The sequence below is a fragment of the Monodon monoceros genome, unplaced genomic scaffold (assembly GCF_005190385.1).
Source record: "Monodon monoceros isolate NGI ecotype Baffin Bay Population unplaced genomic scaffold, NGI_Narwhal_1 Super_Scaffold_10, whole genome shotgun sequence".
In the NCBI taxonomy this organism is placed as follows: Eukaryota; Metazoa; Chordata; class Mammalia; order Artiodactyla; family Monodontidae; genus Monodon; species Monodon monoceros.
Window position 1 is genome coordinate 43,431,827 of NW_021703766.1, and position 18,492 is coordinate 43,450,318.

General features: G+C 37.1%; 1 protein-coding gene across 3 annotated transcripts; it reads left to right on the forward strand.

The window, feature by feature from the left end:
* Positions 1–1,687: 1,687 nt before the first annotated feature.
* On the forward strand, positions 1,688–18,093 carry ZNF260 (zinc finger protein 260). Of its 3 annotated transcripts, XM_029212674.1 has the most exons (4): positions 1,688–1,829; positions 4,330–4,518; positions 11,672–13,198; positions 16,629–18,093. In XM_029212674.1, exons 3-4 carry the CDS (start codon positions 12,133–12,135, stop codon positions 16,703–16,705), a joined length of 1,143 nt encoding a protein of 380 aa, XP_029068507.1. In that variant the 5' UTR covers positions 1,688–1,829; positions 4,330–4,518; positions 11,672–12,132; the 3' UTR covers positions 16,706–18,093. The 3 variants fall into 3 exon arrangements, with proteins under 3 accessions (XP_029068507.1, XP_029068490.1, XP_029068498.1); XM_029212657.1 differs by lacking the exon at positions 16,629–18,093 and having other exon boundaries at positions 11,672–13,518; XM_029212665.1 differs by lacking the exons at positions 4,330–4,518; positions 16,629–18,093 and having other exon boundaries at positions 1,813–1,829; positions 11,672–13,518.
* Positions 18,094–18,492: the final 399 nt, after the last annotated feature.

Below are 18,492 nucleotides of genomic sequence, written 5' to 3' on the forward strand. Positions count from 1 at the left end.
GTACGACTTTTAGATGTCACAACCATTATTTTCTCCTCCTTGGAGATCTCTCTTGGAGAAGGATATGTTAGCTAAGCAGCAGTAGGGAAAGGATGGGGTTAAAGCACACCAAAGTGTGCTTTGTTTTGCATAAACTGTTAAATTGCAGAAAGTTCCAAACGCCAGATGTTTCAAAAAGGTTAGAGTGCAAACAAACAACCAAAACACCTGCTTGCTTGCAGTTTTTGGTAACCTAGAGTAACCTCTCTTTACCATGCCTGCCCTTTCAGGACTATGCATGCCCCCCAGGTTTAAAACTTCCCCGTCCAGCTTTGGAGAGACAGTACTTTGAGAGCTAGCTCTCTGTCTCCTTACTTGTCACAAGTAATAAATGCTTCTGCTTTACTCAAAAGTACTTGGTGTGTGCACTGGCTATGCACCACAAGGGACAGACCCATTGAGCCCGGTAACAGAGATGGGGCAAGGAGACAACAAACCTTTCTTGAGGTCCAGATGACAAGGTCACCTTGCTCACTTGCCCCTCCCTGACCAGGGGAAGGCTATCAGAGGAGACCCGGGCTTCCATCTCAACCTCAACGTCATAGAGAATAATCAGGATTTTTACAGGGGCAGAGCCATCCTGTGTCTCATACATGACTACATGTGACACAGTAACTGACACAGTCTCCCCAAATTCACACATCCAGTGCTGCATAGTCACACACCCACCAGTAGACACAAAGTTAACAGCCTCAGTCTCAGGTTCCCCCTTCCTTCCGCACACAGTGCTACACAGTCACAATCCCCACTAGGGCGCAGTCACAGAGGCACAATAACAAAGCTCCCTATGCCTGCACAAAAGAGGAATACACGATCCCACAGAAACAATCCACACACCCACCACAGGGACACACAGTCACAGGTAGCCCACACCAGCACACAGTATTACACACGGTCACATATTAACAATCACACCACGGAGATTCATCCACAGAAAGCTACACACACACGGTATCACACACAGTCAGAATAACACACACATCACTGGGACACATAGCCACACACAATTTCGTAACCGACACTCCCCTCCCCAACCCCGTCCGTTCCGCCTGAACAGACTTAATACTCAGTCTCCACCCCCGCCCCGAGCTCTGGACGTTTCATCTCCAATCTGCCGTGCGCGGCCGTCAGCCAACAGTTCAGAGACTAACACCCGGCTCGCGTACAGCTCTGCTCAGAGCCGCCGGCCGGAGAACGCGGCGACCTCTGGGAAATGTAGTTCGGAGCCGCACTCGCGAGGGACAAGATGGCGCTGGGCTTGAGCCCTGCCAAAGAGATCCCCACAATCACTCCCTGCCTCACCCCTACTCCACCCCAGCCTCGAATCGCGCCCTGGAGTCTTCTGGCGCTCCTGGCGTAGCCTTGCACCGTGGCTCCTAGTTGGAGTCACCCTGGCGTGCTTCAACTGAGCTTATTATAACCCAAGGCACACCACTGCCCTCTTCCAGAGGTAGTTAGCAAAGGTAGAGTGTTACCTAAGTCCTGAGGCTCGGCCTACGTACACTACTCCCCCAACCAGGAAGACAGTCCCACAAACTATGGTGGAGCTGAGAAAGCACGAAAGCTGACTCGAAAAGCCGACTCGAACCACTGAAACTTCTGGGAAATGTAGTCCACAGTCAAAAAAAAATGGACAACCGGCCAACATCAACTGCTTCTGCCCGGTACTGAGCCCAGGCTTGGTGGAACCCAGGAGACCTCTGGGAATGCTCGCCAGCCTGGAGTGCGCAGGCGCAAGCGCAAGCGCAGGCGCAGTCTTTCCGGCTCGCCTTCGTCGTCTTTGTCTGCTGGTGAGTTTGGTTTTGGCTCTGCGAAGCGCAGATCTTGTTGCGGGACCTCGGTTTCTGGGTTTAGAATCCGGTTGGGAGGCTGTAAGGGAGGTTTTGTGGAGCCTACTACCGGGCTGGGGAAACTGAAGGGGAGGAATCGCCTCCTGTGACGTGCAGTGTTCAAAGCTTCTGTGGATGGGGGCAGGGGTACAGAAGGAAACGGGCGGGTTCTCCGGTGGGTGACAAAGGTTGTGAGGGAGTGTGAGAGGGTTGTACAGTTGCAACCTGTATGGTTCCAGGTTTGTGAGTTTGGGTGGCATTGTGAACTTAGTGGGGTAGTACCATGTAAACCTCACTTTTCTAGTTTCTAAAATAATGATAAGGATGCATCTCTCTGGAGCATCCGTATCTGTGAAAGATGAGAAAGGGAAAAGGCTAAAATCAGACTCATTGTGGAGTAAAAAACAAAATCAGCATTCTTTTTTTTTTTTTTAAAGAGGAAAGATTTCCGGGAAACTTGTTATTGGTTGTCTAGACTCCCTGTAGATATTGAATTTTCTTAATTCTTTGAAGGAATTTTGGTAAGGCTGCTTTGAGAAGTTCTGGACTAAGGAATAGCTTTAAGAGGTAGTTTCCACTAGTGCACACAGCACAGACGGAATTGGGAAGCAAGTTGTCCTGTCTTTGGTGCAGAAATCAAGTAACGGATTTAAGATTCCCTGGTTTGTCAGTGAGCATGGCAGTCTGACTCCTAATTTGACCAGGTTTTCCCCAAACGAAATGGCCTTTATAAATGTAAAGAAACAAATTTTTCTTTTATCTACAAAGAGAATTTCTTCCAGTATTTTATCACACTTAACATATTTTTCAATAAAACGAAAAAGAAAAGTACCACAGTACAAAAATTCATGTATAGAAATAATAGCTTTGATACATACAGAAAATAATCAGTAATAGTTATAAAGAAGACTACTTTATTTACAATAGCAACAAGTCAGATAAAACACCTAGGGATAAACAGTAAATGTATAAAACCTTTATGAAGATTATTTTTAAATGTTAATGAAAGACCCAAAAGAAGACTTGAGCAAATGGAAATATATACAATATGTTAGATAGATTTTAAAAGTCTGCAATGTATTTTGTTACATGAAGAAAGTAAAGTGTATATCTGGTATAATACACTACTTTTTTTAGTAAGTGGGGATAGGAATGTATATTTGTAGTTACACAGAAAATAAAAATAGCTGTGAGGGGATGCAGCAGCTAGGGCACGGATAAGAATCACATTTTTGCTTGCATGTTTTGTACACTTCCATTTTTAATTGGGATGGAGGAATTAGATTTCTGTGTTCACTCCATTCCTTTTCAGGTGTTTATCACTGCCTCATTCTTGAACGTTTCCTTGATTTCCATAATACTTCTCTCATTTTTATAATTCCGGTCAAAACCAAGGAACAACAACCCCCCCCGAAAAAAAAAAAAAAAGAAAAACCCTCCATTAGTGACTTAACGTTTCTGTTTTTCCCTGAAATATTAGTGTTCTTAAGTTTCTGACTTCGATCATTTTTTTTCACCTCTAAGAACTCTATGAGCAACAAAATTCCACTGCTGTGGCTTCACCTGACACAGGACTAACAAATGATCATTCCTCTTTGAGGCTTGTCCTGGGCTCCTCATGCATATATCCAACTGCCTAATAGACAGCACTATCTGGAGGTTGCATAGGAACTTCAGACTCTATATGTCAGGAATGTCATACTTATGTCTTTCCTCCTGCAGTTTGCCTCCATCCTTTCCCACTTCTGTATTACCTGTTTTCATCAATTAATAGCACTGTCCAGGCAGATTCTAAGCATACTACATTGGATCAAGCTTGTGAGGAAGTATGATCCTTTTAGCTATCATACCCCATTACAAATTGGAGACCATGGTCTTTTCAATACACATAATAAGTGAGAAATATATATATGTTTGCTGAACCAATGAATTGAATGACCATATAATTATAGGACCCTTAAAATATTTAATTTCTCCTAGAGTAACATAACCTAGGTAAAATATTAGGCTTCTAAAAATTTTAAGAGCTCTGATTCATGAATTATTTCAGAGTCATTCCCTTTATATTTTATCCATATCACTCAAGGTTGGCGACTTCACACTTATGAGAAAAGTGTCATTATGATACTCAAAAGTGTGACTGTGACTGTTCAGTCAGGAGCAAGGCTACAAGTGACACCTGCTCAAAGGTACCCGTACAGGTTGTGATTCTAGAGAACCCTAGCAACTCAGTCTTGTAGTTTCTCTGTATAACCTAAATTCTGAAAATACGATAGCTTCTGTTTCCCATTTTTTGAAATGTATGGAGCCTTTAAATGGCATAATGAGTTTGGCCTGAGATGCAAATTACAAATACTCTTTTTCCATGTGCTCACATGTATGTATGTGCTCCAGCTTTTAAGCCAAAGGGTCAGCGTTACTTTGTTCTTTTTCACAAGCCAGCTTCCTTTTGTATCCCCAGGAGCTGCACTTTCCTTATCCTTCAACTCCTTTGAGGGTCTAAGGGCTCAGCCTGAATTCTGGGATGCTGCTTTGACCTTCAGCAGTAACATCCAAGTCCTATGTTAGTATTTCGAATTTTAAAGTCACCAGTTCAAACAAGAAGAGCAATGGATGATTGAGGAAGAAATGTAAAGGAGGTGTTCTCCAGGTGAGTTAGGAAGAACCCAGCAGGTATGAATGGAATAAAAGCTCATTACAGTTATTCAGTGAGTTTACAACATCTGAAACTTTTTTTCTTTTTCTTTGCGGTACGCGGGCCTCTCACTGTTGTGGCCTCTCCCGTTGCGGAGCACAGGCTCCGGACGCGCAGGCTCAGCGGCCATGGCTCATGGGCCCAGCCGCTCTGCGGCATGTGGGATCTTCCCGAACCGGGGCACGAACTCGTGTCCCATACATCGGCAGGCATACTCTCAGCCACTGTGCCACCAGGGAATTCCCTGAAACTTTTTTTGAGGAGATTTTCTTATCAGCCCCCATCCTTTGGAGTGAAAATTGCTAGGAATTCTTTAGATACCTAGGTAACATTTCCACCTGTTCTTCCTGGATTGGTGCTCTTTTCTCAGATTCTGGAGGACTGGGTGCCTCTCTAACCTCTATTCCGGACGCCAGCCTCTCTACCTCATTTGCAGTCTCAATTTTATGACTTCTACAGCCTAAATTTCGTGCTTCTCCCTCTCACTAACATTCTCCATTTTTTACTTCTCCCTATATGCCTAGACTCCTTTCCTTCATTCAGTCCTTCTTGCCAAGGATTATAGATCTGTAATCTTTCAAAAACTAGCACGTAGATTCTTTTCTTTAAAATTTAACTATCATTTCTCCCTCCTTCTATCGTTATATACCTCAGAGTTGAATTTTACCCCCTTATCCTTATTCCTTATTGTTTTCTTACCTCCAGATATCATAGTATAACTCTTCTCCACCTCCTGCTTTTTACAATAATGCAGGCTTGGAAATAAGTGCTGACTTCCTACTAGTTCAATTCCCTGTTACTTTTAAAGAGAAATAGTACTATTATTTTTAAACTCTAATACATATACTTGATAGAAATTAAAAGAATAGATATGTCTCCTTATTCCTGGCTCTCAGTTCTCCATTTCTGCTCCCTGGAAGCAGCAATTATTAACATTGTATGCTTCTAAATGTTTTATGAGTATACAAGGAGACTTTCAGGCAGAGCAGTGACATGATTTGACTGTGACAAGATTACTGTGATTGCTACGTTGAGAAGAGTTGTAACATATATCAAAATGCTCAAATGTTAAGCAAACTCAATGTATTCTGTTTAAATGGTGACCTGTTAAGAGCAGAGGTTGGCAACTATACCCTGCTATGTGTTTTTGTAAAAAGTTCATTCATTCTCTTAGGGTCTGAGACTACTTTCAAGCTACAATGCCTGAGCTGAGTTGGCATCTGCAGATACGTGATATGTAAAGCAATGAAACTGGACTAAAAATTGTTATCAATCATGGTAAAGCTAAGTGACTATAATAAACCCCAAAATGTGCTGGTTTAAGGAATGTAGGAATTCATTTCTTGGTCACATATCAGTTATGTGGTGAGTAGTCAAAATTTGCGTGGTAGCTTTGGTCTTTGTGGTACTTTAAGATCCAGATTTCTTCCAGGTGTCTCTTTATCATTTAGTTGTAGTTGAAGCTGGATCAGCAATGCATCCTTATTCCAGCCTGGTAGAGGAGAGAGGAATCACCACTCTAGGGTGTGTGTGTGGGGGGGGGGTCAATAACTTATTTTGTAAAGGGCCAGGTAGTAAGTTTTTAGGCTTTGTAAGCCATAGGATCTCTGTTGCAACTACTCAACTCAGGCATTATAACACAGTTAGTTTGCTTGGCATTAGAGCATTTTGATTTATACTTTGAAAATACTTTTTAAACCACAAGATAAATGCTGTTGAAAGGACCATTTTTCCTGGTATTCAGACAATGTTGCCTAGTTCAGTTCAGGACTGTCATTTCACAGTATAAAAAATTCAGTTTTGGGAGGGTGGGAGGGAGGCTCATGAGGGAGGGGATTGGGGGATATATGTATGCATATGGCTGATTCACTTTGTTGTGCAACAGAAAGTAACACAGCATTGTGAAGCAATTATACTCCATTAAAGATGTATTAAAAAAATTCAGTTTTGATAAGTATGTGTGAAGGATGTTGATATAATCCCTGTAAAAATACAAGGGGCTTTAATTACCAAGGAGATATAATTTCTGTGTTTTCTTTTGGCTTATTAGTAATACAGAACTTAGTCCTGATCTGTTGAGCATCATGCTTTTGCAAATTTAATGAATTTAAGAATTGGAAAATTTTAAATATATAGTATTACTGTACTTTGCTAAAAGTTTAGTAGAATTCACATCTTAAGCCATGTATACTGGGACTTTGGGGTGATAAAATGTCTGAATGATTATCTCTTTTTTTCCTATGTTTATTTTTCTGTTTAGATTTTCTGTCTTTTCTGGTCTCAGTTTTCAGAGGTTATATTTGCTAGGTTTTCAAGTTTATTTGCATAGGGTTGAGCAAAATAATCTCTACAATCCTTATTCCCAAATAATCATTTTTTATTTTTGTAATTTTGCTTTTATTCCCTTTTAGTTTTTCCCTAAGAATCAACTCATGAATCTATTATTACTTCTATTTTTGTTTGTAATAATTAATTTCTTTTCTTAGCTTTACTAATTTTTCTGTTTTTCTTTTATTTACTTTTCCTTATTGTAATTCCTTAGTTGGAATGTTTATTATGATTATTTCTTTTAAAAATAATGTAAACATTTATGCTAAAACTTCTCCACGCATTATTTTCAAATATGTTCTATGGGTTCTGGGTTCTGATATACACTGTGTTCTGAATAACATTCTGAACATTACACAATTTATTTTAATTTCCTCTTTGACCAAAGAGTTCGTTCAAGCCAGTAGATTTTGGAATTTACACGTGAAAGATTTTCATTTTCCTAATTTATGACTTTTTTTTTTTTTAGTCAGAATTTTATCTGTCCTTTCCTACTTTGTGGAATATTTGAGATTTTATAGGCCTACTATGTGGACTGATTTTGAGAATGTTCTCTGAGCATTTTAAAAGATGGTTCACTACCTATTTTCAAGATGCAGAATAAACTAGTTAGCTCTATATTATAAATAAGTGCATATTTTTATTTCATGTTCCCATTTTTTATATGTTTGCATATTTCATGGATTTGATCTCCTAGGTTGAGAGAGGTGGTCTTCTCAGTTGCTAATGTGTTTTTGTATCTTGGATTTCTGTATTTTATATATTCATGATTATCTTCTTTATTTTATCTTTAGTCTTTATTTTCACCATTTCTTATATATTGTTTTACATGCATATCTTGTATATATATAGTTTAGGGGGGTTTTGCTAATATCAGTTGTTAAACTTTAGCATGAATCAAAATCACCTGAAGGGCTTGTGAAATACAGATTGCTGGGCCCTACCCACAGGTTTTTTGATTCTGGAGAGGCCTGAGAATTTTCTGTATGATCCTATCATAGCTCTTTTAATAGTTATTTTTATTCTAGTTGCACTTATTGACAGGAACAATATGGTTGGTATTGATTCTCTGATTTTATTTTATATACTGTTTTAATTTTTTTTTGGGGGGGTCATGCGGCACAGCTTGTGGGATCTTAGTTCCCTGACCAGGGATTGAACCCATGCCCTTGGCAGTGAAAGCACAGAGTCCTAACCACTGGACCTCCAGGGAATTCCCAACTGTTTTAAATTCTGCCTCATCTTTTATCTTTTGTATCTTTTGCTATAGGATCTTTCTTTGTTTTGAATATATGTCTTTTTTTCCCAAAAATTTGGAAAGTTTATATTTTTTTCTTATGGTTGCCTTTATATTCATAATTTTCTTAGTCTTCATCTTTGATTTGAGATAATATCTATTTACTGTCTGTTACCAGGAGTGATGTATACTTTATGCATTTTACAATAAATATTTTCAGTTTCCCTCTTCCCTTCACTGCACAGTTGGTGATTATGATTATTATTCTAGCTTTAAATAGTAACAGTTGCACTGCTCTCACCTCCCCCTTCATAGTATGAAATTCTTTGCATCTTTGCCGTTGATTGTGCAGTGACCCATCTATCAAAATCCTATCCACTGTTCAACTTTGAACTTCATTTTTATTAAACTGTCTCTCACTTCTAGCCCAATCTCTCTAATCTCTGTATCTCCATCTTATATTGTAGCTTCCAGAGCAACTTGGATCTTAAGTATATACTCTGTTAGATTTGTATTTTTTGCTTTGATGTCTGAGACATACATTGAAGCTTATTGGCAGAAGGGCCAGTTTTCTATCCTTCTTGTCTGCATTCTTGAGCACAAATATTTTATTTTGTGAAATGTCTACCCTAGTCTTTCTCCCATTTAAAAAACTAAATTGTTTATATTTTTATTATTGTGTTTCAAGAGTTCTATATATTCTGGATACAAGCCCTTTATTAGTTTCTCCCAGTCTATGGCTTTCCTTTTTGTTTTCTTAACTGTGTTTTTTTTTCTTTTCTTTAATTAATTAATTAATTAAAAATTTTTTGGCTGCATTGGGTCTTCCTTGCTGTATGCAGGCTTTCTTTAGTTGCATCAAGCAGGGGCTACTCTTCATCACGGTGCGCGGGCTTCTCAATGCGATAGCTTCTCGTTGCAGAGAACAGGCTCTAGGTGCGCAGACTTCAGTAGTTGTGGCACGCAGGCTCAGTAGTTGTGGTGCACGGGCTTAGTTGCTCCATGGCATGTGGGAGCTTCCTGGACTAGGGCTCGAACCCGTGTCCCCTGCATTGGCAGGTGGATTCTTAACCACTGTGCCACCAGGGAAGTCCTTAACTGTGTTTTTTGAAGGGCGTTAGTTTTAAATTTTGATGAAGTCTACCACTTTTTCTTTTATATTAATAGTTTTTTATTAATAGTTTTAATGTTTATGCTGAGGTCTATAATTGATTTTGAGTGAATTTTTGCTTATGGTATGCAGTGAGGGTTGAGGTATTTTTTTCTAGTTATGGAAATTATAGCACTGATATGAGTGGCAGCATATTACTTATCAGTTCTTGAAATGATTTATAAGAAAATAAGGATATAATTTTAAGACAGATAGATCAGGATAATGTCCAAGGTTTGCAGTGAGTGGATGGAAAACAGTTATAAAAGAAAGGATTTAGAGAGAGGCCAAGGAAAGGGCTCTTGACAAGAAAAGGGCTTGGGTGCCAGTATATCAGGCATAATGAAAGGAGAAAAATAAATGAAAATTGAATTTGATGGCAATGACAGTTTCTGTATCAAGAAACCATAGTACCAATAATCAAAATAGAAATCAAAATCAGATTTGGAAGTAAAAATGGCTATTTTCTGGCATATTTTCTTTCCCATTAAATATATGTGTACTTTGCTGTTTAGCCCATGTGAAACTCAGTTGTAAGTAGATAAAAAGAGCACTGTCTATAGTTATTATACAATTATAGACTGAGTCAAGTTAAAAGGCTCAAGTCTTCAAGATCTCTGTAAGTATAACAAATAGGGGCTTTTAAAAGTCAAATAGGATTATAACTATGCTTGCTCCATTCTTCCTCACCCACAGTTTTTGTTCCACATAGACAGCCACTTTCAACTCATTTGACTGTGTCTGTTGGTGTTTATTCCCGTATTTTATACAGCTATTTTATCTATTTTAAATGTAATCAATTTAATCATTATCAACATGCTAATATGAAAGATGGGGTTCAGAAAATTTCCTGCATTCATTTTTCTTCATATTTTCTCTGAAACTCCTTTCTCTGGTGCTTCATATTTTCTCTTGAACCTCCTGGATTCCTCCACTAAACTACTAATTTCCCAGTCATTACTCTCTTTCTTTATTCCTTTCTCCCTTCCTTCCCTTTTTTTTAAAAAATTTTTTTATTCTGGGAGATATTCTGTATTTTTTTCTCCAACCTATTGAATTTTTAAGGTTAGCATCATACTGTTTATTTCCAAAAGCACTTATTTATAGAATCCTGTTAATATTTCATTGCTATATAATCTCTTAGCTTTCTGTGATACTAATTATATATTGTATGTATGCGCTCTTCTGTTCCTTGCCTTGTTTTTTCCTATTTGTTTGATCTTTCACATTATGGCTTTTGTCCAATTTTTGTGATCTTTAACCCTACATTAATACATTGAGGTACCAGAAAGATTATTGTAATCTCTGTGTCCATGGGTGGGTCTTGTAAAATGGTGGGCTTCACTGTGCAGCATTCAGTCAGATATCTAAGTCTTTCTTTTATATGACTCCAAATGTCAGTATCTGTAGGTGTTCTCATGATCTTCTCATTTTTTTCAAACAAGAACCCCTCCATTATCTAACAACTACCAGCATTCTTAGAGTCTAGCAGAAGAAAGAAGTTGGGAGCCTATACTATATATAAACTTTTACTCATCCACTTCTTTCAGTATGGTACTCTCATCTACTTTCCCTGTCATCACTAAATTTGGAGTTTCGCAGTTGTACTTTGTCTGGATAATAAATTCCTATTTCTTTCCAGTTAGGAGAATTGGGTGTATCAGCTGCTCCTTTCATTTTATAAGCCCCACCTTCCACTCTCATGCAATGTCTCCAGTTATAGTGCCTTTCTGTTGACAGCTGTGTCACAGATTACCTTGCTTCTAAGTAGCATCCTCATCTGCTAGCATTTTATTTAAGTCACTCAGTTCTGCTGTTAATTTACAGTCCTTTATTTGCTTTCCTTTCAAAATTTCTTAATACTTTCATTCACTGTTGTCTCCTCAACCTTTTAGATTTTATGAGTAATGCCCTTCATCCCCTATTGTCATTTTAATGGAGTTTCAGGAAAATGTAGAAATAAATGTCTTATTTAACCACATAGCCCTTATTAATACTCCTATTCATTTTATTTTTTATCCTTTCATCCTAGGCTTTCCAAATATTACATGTTTGTCTTTCATCCTGTTTGTCACCTGTTCTTTATGTTTTCCCTTACTTTACTGATATGTAAAGTATACATTGTTTCATTTAAAAGCAGTTTAAGCTACATGCACCCATGGATGTTATTTGCATTTGAGCTTTCTTTTATACTGGTAGGTTAGGTTTGAAATAAAGAGTCTATTTTTAAATTGCATATTTTTGAAATTTTATTAAAAATAGTGGGAAAATTTACAAGTGTGATATTGATGATGATGATAGCTACTTTATTGAATGTTTACTACATGCCAGGCATTAAATATTTTACAGTTATTAACTCTTTTCAATGATGATTTTTTTGTACTCCTTTTTAGAAAAGGCCTGGGAAATTTATAATAAAGACACAACAGGAAAGACTTGTGGGTTAAGTCTCATCCTTCTCCGTGAAAGCACAGCTAAAGAAAAACTCAGAAAACCTAGGTAGCAGAAAAGTATTTCCTCTGAGCACAGACATTGATTCTTTAAGACAACTCCTCTGTGTATGGGACTCAGTTTAAACGAGTTTGGAACATTTAATTTACACTTAAATATGAGAGAAGCTGTCTAAGCAAGAACCATTAAGAATATAATGAGGATGCTATATTTCATCCCAATTTGTAATCAGCTAATCACAGGATAACCAATGTGAAAAGTTTTTCATCATATATTCAACTTTGTTAGATAGCTGAGAATTACTATTGGAGAGAAACATGAATTTACTGAATGTGGAAAAGCTTTCATCCATGTCACATGTCAAGAGATACTAAGGAATTCTTGTTGGAGAAGGTATCTGTGCATGATAAGAATGTTGGAAAGCCTTCAGCCTGAATCAGATCTCCTTCAGCATGATCAAGTTCATGCTGGAGAGAAACCTTATGAATGTAATGACTGTGGAAAAACATTTAACCTGAAGCAAAACCTCATAGAGCATAAGAAAATGCATACTGGAGAGAAATCACATGAATGTAATGAATGTGGTAAAGAATTCTCTCGAGTCTCATCCCTTACTCTACACTTGAGAAGTCATACAGGAAAGAAACCATATAAATGTAATAAACGTGGAAAAGCCTTCAGCCAGAAGGGAAACTTGCTTACTCATCAAAAACATCATACTGGAGAGAAAACTTATGAATGTGGGAAAGCTTCTATTCAGATGCCAAGCCTTATTAAACACCAGAGAAATCATATTGGAAACAAACCCTATGTATGTAAGGAATGTGGCAAAGCCTTCAATGGAAAATCATATCTCTCTGAGCATGAGAAAATTCATACAGGAGAGAAACCATTTGAATGTAATCAATGTGGAAGAGCCTTCAGCCAGAAGCAATACCTCGTTAAACATCAGAATATCCATAGTGGAAAGAAACCCTTTAAATGTAATGAGTGTGGAAAAGCCTTTAGCCAGAAGGAAAACCTCATTATCCATCAAAGAATTCATACTGGCGAGAAACCTTATGAATGTAAAGGGTGTGGGAAAGCTTTCATTCAGAAGTCAAGCCTCATTAGACACCAGAGAAGTCATACAGGAGAGAAACCTTATATATGTAAGGAATGTGGAAAAGCCTTCAGTGGGAAATCAAACCTCACTGAGCATGAGAAAATTCATATTGGAGAGAAACCCTATAAATGTAACGAATGTGGAACAATATTTAGGCAGAAGCAGTACCTCATTAAACATCACAATATTCATACAGGAGAGAAACCCTATGAATGTAATAAATGTGGAAAAGCCTTCTCTCGAATCACATCTCTCATTGTACATGTGAGAATTCATACAGGTGATAAGCCTTATGAATGTAAAATATGTGGGAAAGCCTTCTGTCAAAGCTCATCTCTTACTGTGCATATGAGAAGCCATACAGGTGAGAAGCCCTATGGTTGTAATGAATGTGGGAAAGCCTTCTCTCAGTTCTCAACTCTTGCTCTGCATATGAGAATCCACACTGGAGAAAAACCTTATCAGTGTAATGAATGTGGGAAAGCTTTTAGCCAGAAGTCACATCATATTAGACACCAGAGAATTCATACTCATTAAAATTCTGAATGCCTTGAATTTGGGAACACCTTCAAGAGAATTTGTATTAAACAGTATATCAGAAAATTCATTTTACAGTAAAGTCACATGAATGTGGAAAATCCTTCAGCAACAGCTCAAAATGTAATATACTGAGAATTTAATAACTATCACAGTATCATGAAAACCTACACCCCCAAGACCCCCACAACAAACATTGTTCCTGCTGTACTTTTAGGAGCATTCTCATTAAAGTAAGAATCCAGTCATGGACACTAATCAACATGGTTCTGGAAGGCCTACTTGATGCATTCAGACAAAGATATGCGAGGTATTAAGATGTGAAATTAAGAGATAAAATTGTCTTTTTTTTTTTTTTTTCCAGTATGTGGGCCTCTCACTGTTGTGGCCTCTCCCGTTGCAGAGCACAGGCTCTGGACGCGCAGGCTTAACGGCCATGGCTCACAGGCTTAGCCGCTGTGCGGCATGTGTGATCTTCCCGGACCAGGGCACGAACCCATGTTCCCTGCCTCAGCAGGCGGACTCTCAACCACTGTGCCACCAGGGAAGCCCAAAATTGTCATTTTTTTGTTACATGTTTTGCTACATGTATAGTCATCAAAATTATGTGCTCTTGATGCAGTAATAGAAAACAAAGATTGTGACAGAATATTATATCCAGAAACATATGCATATCTTTATGGGGAATTAGCAATTGATAGAGGTGGTAATCACAAGTTGGCAGGAAAATCTGGATGATTTAAAAAATGGTCTCAGGGTAATTGACTCTTCATATGGAAAAATATTAGATCTTTGCTGTTGTTATACATTAAAGTATTTATTTAAAAATCCAAAAGTGTTGTGAAGATTAGAATGCAAAGAGCAAAACTTAGTAATATAAGAATTTTATAGGAGAATTTTTTCAAACCTCAGGGTAGGAAAGAATTTCAAAAACAGATTCCAGAATACCCACTCTTGAGTATACACACATATAGTGAAGAAACTGATACATGTACCCAGGGAGTCCTGTACCTTTATGTTCATTGCAGCATGAGTTATATTAGCAAAATATTGGAAACAAATGTCTGTCACTTTTGAAATGGATGAATAAAATGTGATGCAGTCACACTGTATAATATTCTCTAGTAGTTAAGTTTAACAAATTAAATCTATATGTATTAATAGAGAAAGATATGAAAATCATGTAGAGTGAAAACAAATGAAGTGAATATATTATAATTATACCTGTATGAATTTGAATTAAATCAACACTAACCAACATTAGTATTAAAGTATTGGTTATGGGTGAACATTTTTATGTAAAACTATGAAGAATGGATTGGAAGAATACACACTCAATTCCCAAAAGTGGTTGTCTCTAAAAAGAAAGGCAGTAGAAGGGAAATGGGGCCAAACATGGTAGTTAAAGGATACTTCAGTTTTGTATCTAAATATCTATCTCATTAAAAAGAAATAAAGATTCCAAGTAAATAAAACAAAATATTAGTTAATTCTGAATTGTAATAGTATATGAGTTTATTCTGTTGTTTATGCTATTTCTTTTAAACTTCTGAAAATTAAAAAAGATAGGGATAGGAGTAGGGGAACTATATGGAGTACATGTTATAGTGGATTCACATTCCCAGTTAGATGCAGATATTTTACAGAAGATATTTCTACAATCATATCTTTACTATAAAATATGAATTTTAAAAATTGGAATGGTAACAAATCTAGTTATTTAAATTTACTCTCAAATGTCATATCATTAATCTCTGTGTGGTCTCTGCTGAGACCACAGTAGATTATAGCATGATTTTGCAACAGGTGATTGAATCACATACATCTAAGGATCATATCACTTAGTAATACATGCACAAACTTGTTAGAGATAATTAGTTTTTCAGAAACATTTATCAGAAATTTTAATAGTCCACATAACCAGTATTGGCATTAGAAATTTGACATTTTTTAAATGAGGAAAACATGTCACTCTTACATTTTTTTGTATGCCATTGAGTAAAACATCAACTCTTGCATTTCAGCTTGAGTTTTAAACTCAGACTATTTTTCTTCTCTAACCTGCCACAGTCAATCAATTTCCCCCACCTCTAGTTTGTTTCCTTCAGGAAAATGGCACTGAAAAGGGAGATCTCAGACCTAAACAGAATTCTTTTATTAAAAGCAAATATTTATGAGGATTTTTGATTCCTTTCCACAATAACTTGACATATAGAAAGCATTTAGTGTTCTTTTTCAATAGTGATAAAAAATGAGTATGTAACACAAACCTTAGGCTGCTTTCAAACATATCAATTTCTTTTAAACCCAGAATAATACTATGCTACTATAACTATAGCACTGCATGGCTTATTAGCATATTTGAAGGTTGGTCTTGAGATAAGATTATAAATGCCATAGGTTGACTTTGTGAGGTAATGTATCCAAATAAGATACATATATATCTATGTGAATCTAAATTATCCTCTCTTTCCTTCCATTTCTCATTAAGCATTCTCTCATATTCCTTAAGTGTTATCCCTTTGTGCTGGTGCAGCTTTGAAATCACCAGAGCAACTAGGAACTCTAACCCAGACCAAATAAGGAGGATTACCTTTTGGTGCCTATAGCTGGTCAGTGCCAAGGCCTAGCAACAATAATGATTATAATGGTCAGATAGAGTAAGATAAGCAGTTGCTGCACAGTATTCAGTGATACTGTGTGCTATAAATTTATTCAGCCATCCCCCTACTAATTCAACTTGTTGCTAGTTATTTGCCATCACAAACAACACTATAGTAAACACCCTTATATTGGCCCTTACCTTTTATTTTTATTTCTAGGGGATAGATTATAGGCAAGAGACTGCTTGATCAAAGGATATGTGCTATTTTAAAATTTTAAGATGCAATCAGTTATTTTCAAAAAGACAAGTTTCCTCCAGCCATGCAATAGGTGGTATTATACTAAAATTCATGTTTGTCTGATGAGTATAAACCTCACCTTTTCCTAGATTTGCTTCTTTGTAAATTTTCATATTAGCCTATTTTCCTATAGGATTATTTATCTTTTTGTCAGTTTTGAAGACTTCTTCATGTATTAGACATTAGGAAGTTTATGGATTGGTTATAGAGATATTTTAATCTCTAGATTATATATGTTATTTCTTAGGTTTTCTTATAAATTGTCTATTTCCTTTTTGCAATATATTAATATTTAATCCATCTAGAATTGAATTTTTAATGTCATATATGAGGGTTCATTTTCTTTTCTTCCAGATGGGTTGCCAGTTATACAAGCACAATTTGTTAAAATAATCCAGCAGCCAGTTTATCAGCAAGTCACACAGCTCTGACACCTGCATGTCCACCAGAAGCAATCACAGATTTGAACTAGCAATCAAAAAAAGAGAGAGGGAGAGCAGAATAAGCTTTAACCTGGCATTAAGTTTATTATTAGATTTGTCCTGACAAAAAAATGTCTTCACAGCATGTTCATCAACAGTCCCGCAACTATCCAAGCAAGCACAGCTTCCACTGCTTCAGCACTGCACAGAGGAGAAAAGATCAAAATGGAAGTGGTTCACCTCAGCACTGGGAAACATTAACGTTCTCATCCAGCACATTTTATAATAACCAACCAGGGCATCTGCACGGTGTGCCACCATCGCATGGGGCACACTCACTTGTAACAATGATAATCATTTAAGCACAGAGAAGCCACTGCCTTGGTTTCCCAAGACTTGTGATGCCTTACTTATATAGGCTGTCAATGTCTACATGTCAGTTAACAGTTCACCCCATCCAGATACAGGCTACAGATGAGAGATTTACAGTGGTGTTTTCTTCAAGGAAACTGGTAGAAAGGCAAATCTAAAGTCATTTTTCCAGAGATGAATCAGTGGGAAAGACCTGTTCTTAATCCTTTACTGATACCACACTTTTCCTACTCAACTAAAACTTTGCTATGTAATCCTTTAACCATATGATCTTTTCTTCATTCAACTTAAACTGCCTTATATTTTGATTTATACCAACACCTATTTCTATATTCTCTTGCTTCATTAATCTGTTTTTCTATTCCTATATTAACACCATATTAATTGATAACATATTAGCCTTATTGTATTTTGATACTGAGTATTACAGCAAATCCCTCACTCCCTGTTTTTCAGTTTTATTGGCTAATCTAATTTTCTTTCTATATAAATTAAGATAGTTTTCTCAAATTACAAAAACGCTTTGATATTCTAATTGGAATTACACTAAACATATACACTTACTTTGGGAGAAATGACATTTATGATACTGTCTTTCTGTCCCAAAACATAGTATACCTTTGCATTTGTTCAAATTGTGATTCACGTCCTACAGCATGAGGATTCTGAACAAAGTAATTTGAAGCCCATTGCTGCTTAATACCATTATATTAAAGATTTGTTTTTGGTGAATAAGGAAATCCCCCTTCCACCCCAGCCCAGAATTCATGTGTGGAAGCCCTAATCTGCAATGTGATGGTATTTGGAGATGGGGCCTTAGGGAGATTAATTAGTTTTAGATTAGGTGGCACACTTATGATGGGAGTATTGCCCTTATAAGGAATGCCTCGTGTATACACCAAGCACACAGTGAGACAGCAGCTGTCTACAACCCAGGAAATGGACCTTCACCAAATCTGCCAGCACTTTGCTATTGGGACTTCTTAGCCTCTACAACTGTGAGAAATAAATGTCTGTTGTTTAAGCCACTCAGTCTATGGTATTTTGTTATAGTAGCTCAAGCTAAGACAGTCCCCTTCCTGCTTAATTCTACCCCAGCCAGTTAAATATGAGGTAAACATCTTGTCAGATGCTATGAGCTCCCGATATATGGTAAATAAGACAAAACCACTTCTCATTAGAAGAGTATAATCCCAACTCCATTAACAAACTCTGTAATTTTTGGCAATTTGTAAAACTTCCTAAGTCCCAATTTCTTCATTTTAAAATAAAAATTGTTGGAATGGGAAATATGTGAAAAATACAGTTCCTGCAAATGACGTCACCAAAATGTTGAACTAGGAAGCTCCAAGCTATTGTTTTCCCATAGAAACTGAAAAACAACAACAAAAAAAACCCCAGAAGCTTTCTGAACCAACTTTGTA

Excerpts from the sequence above, each read along its gene's own strand:
- ZNF260 (XM_029212657.1), top strand. The coding sequence starts at position 12,133 with ATGATAAGAATGTTGGAAAGCCTTCAGCCTGAATCAGATCTCCTTCAG.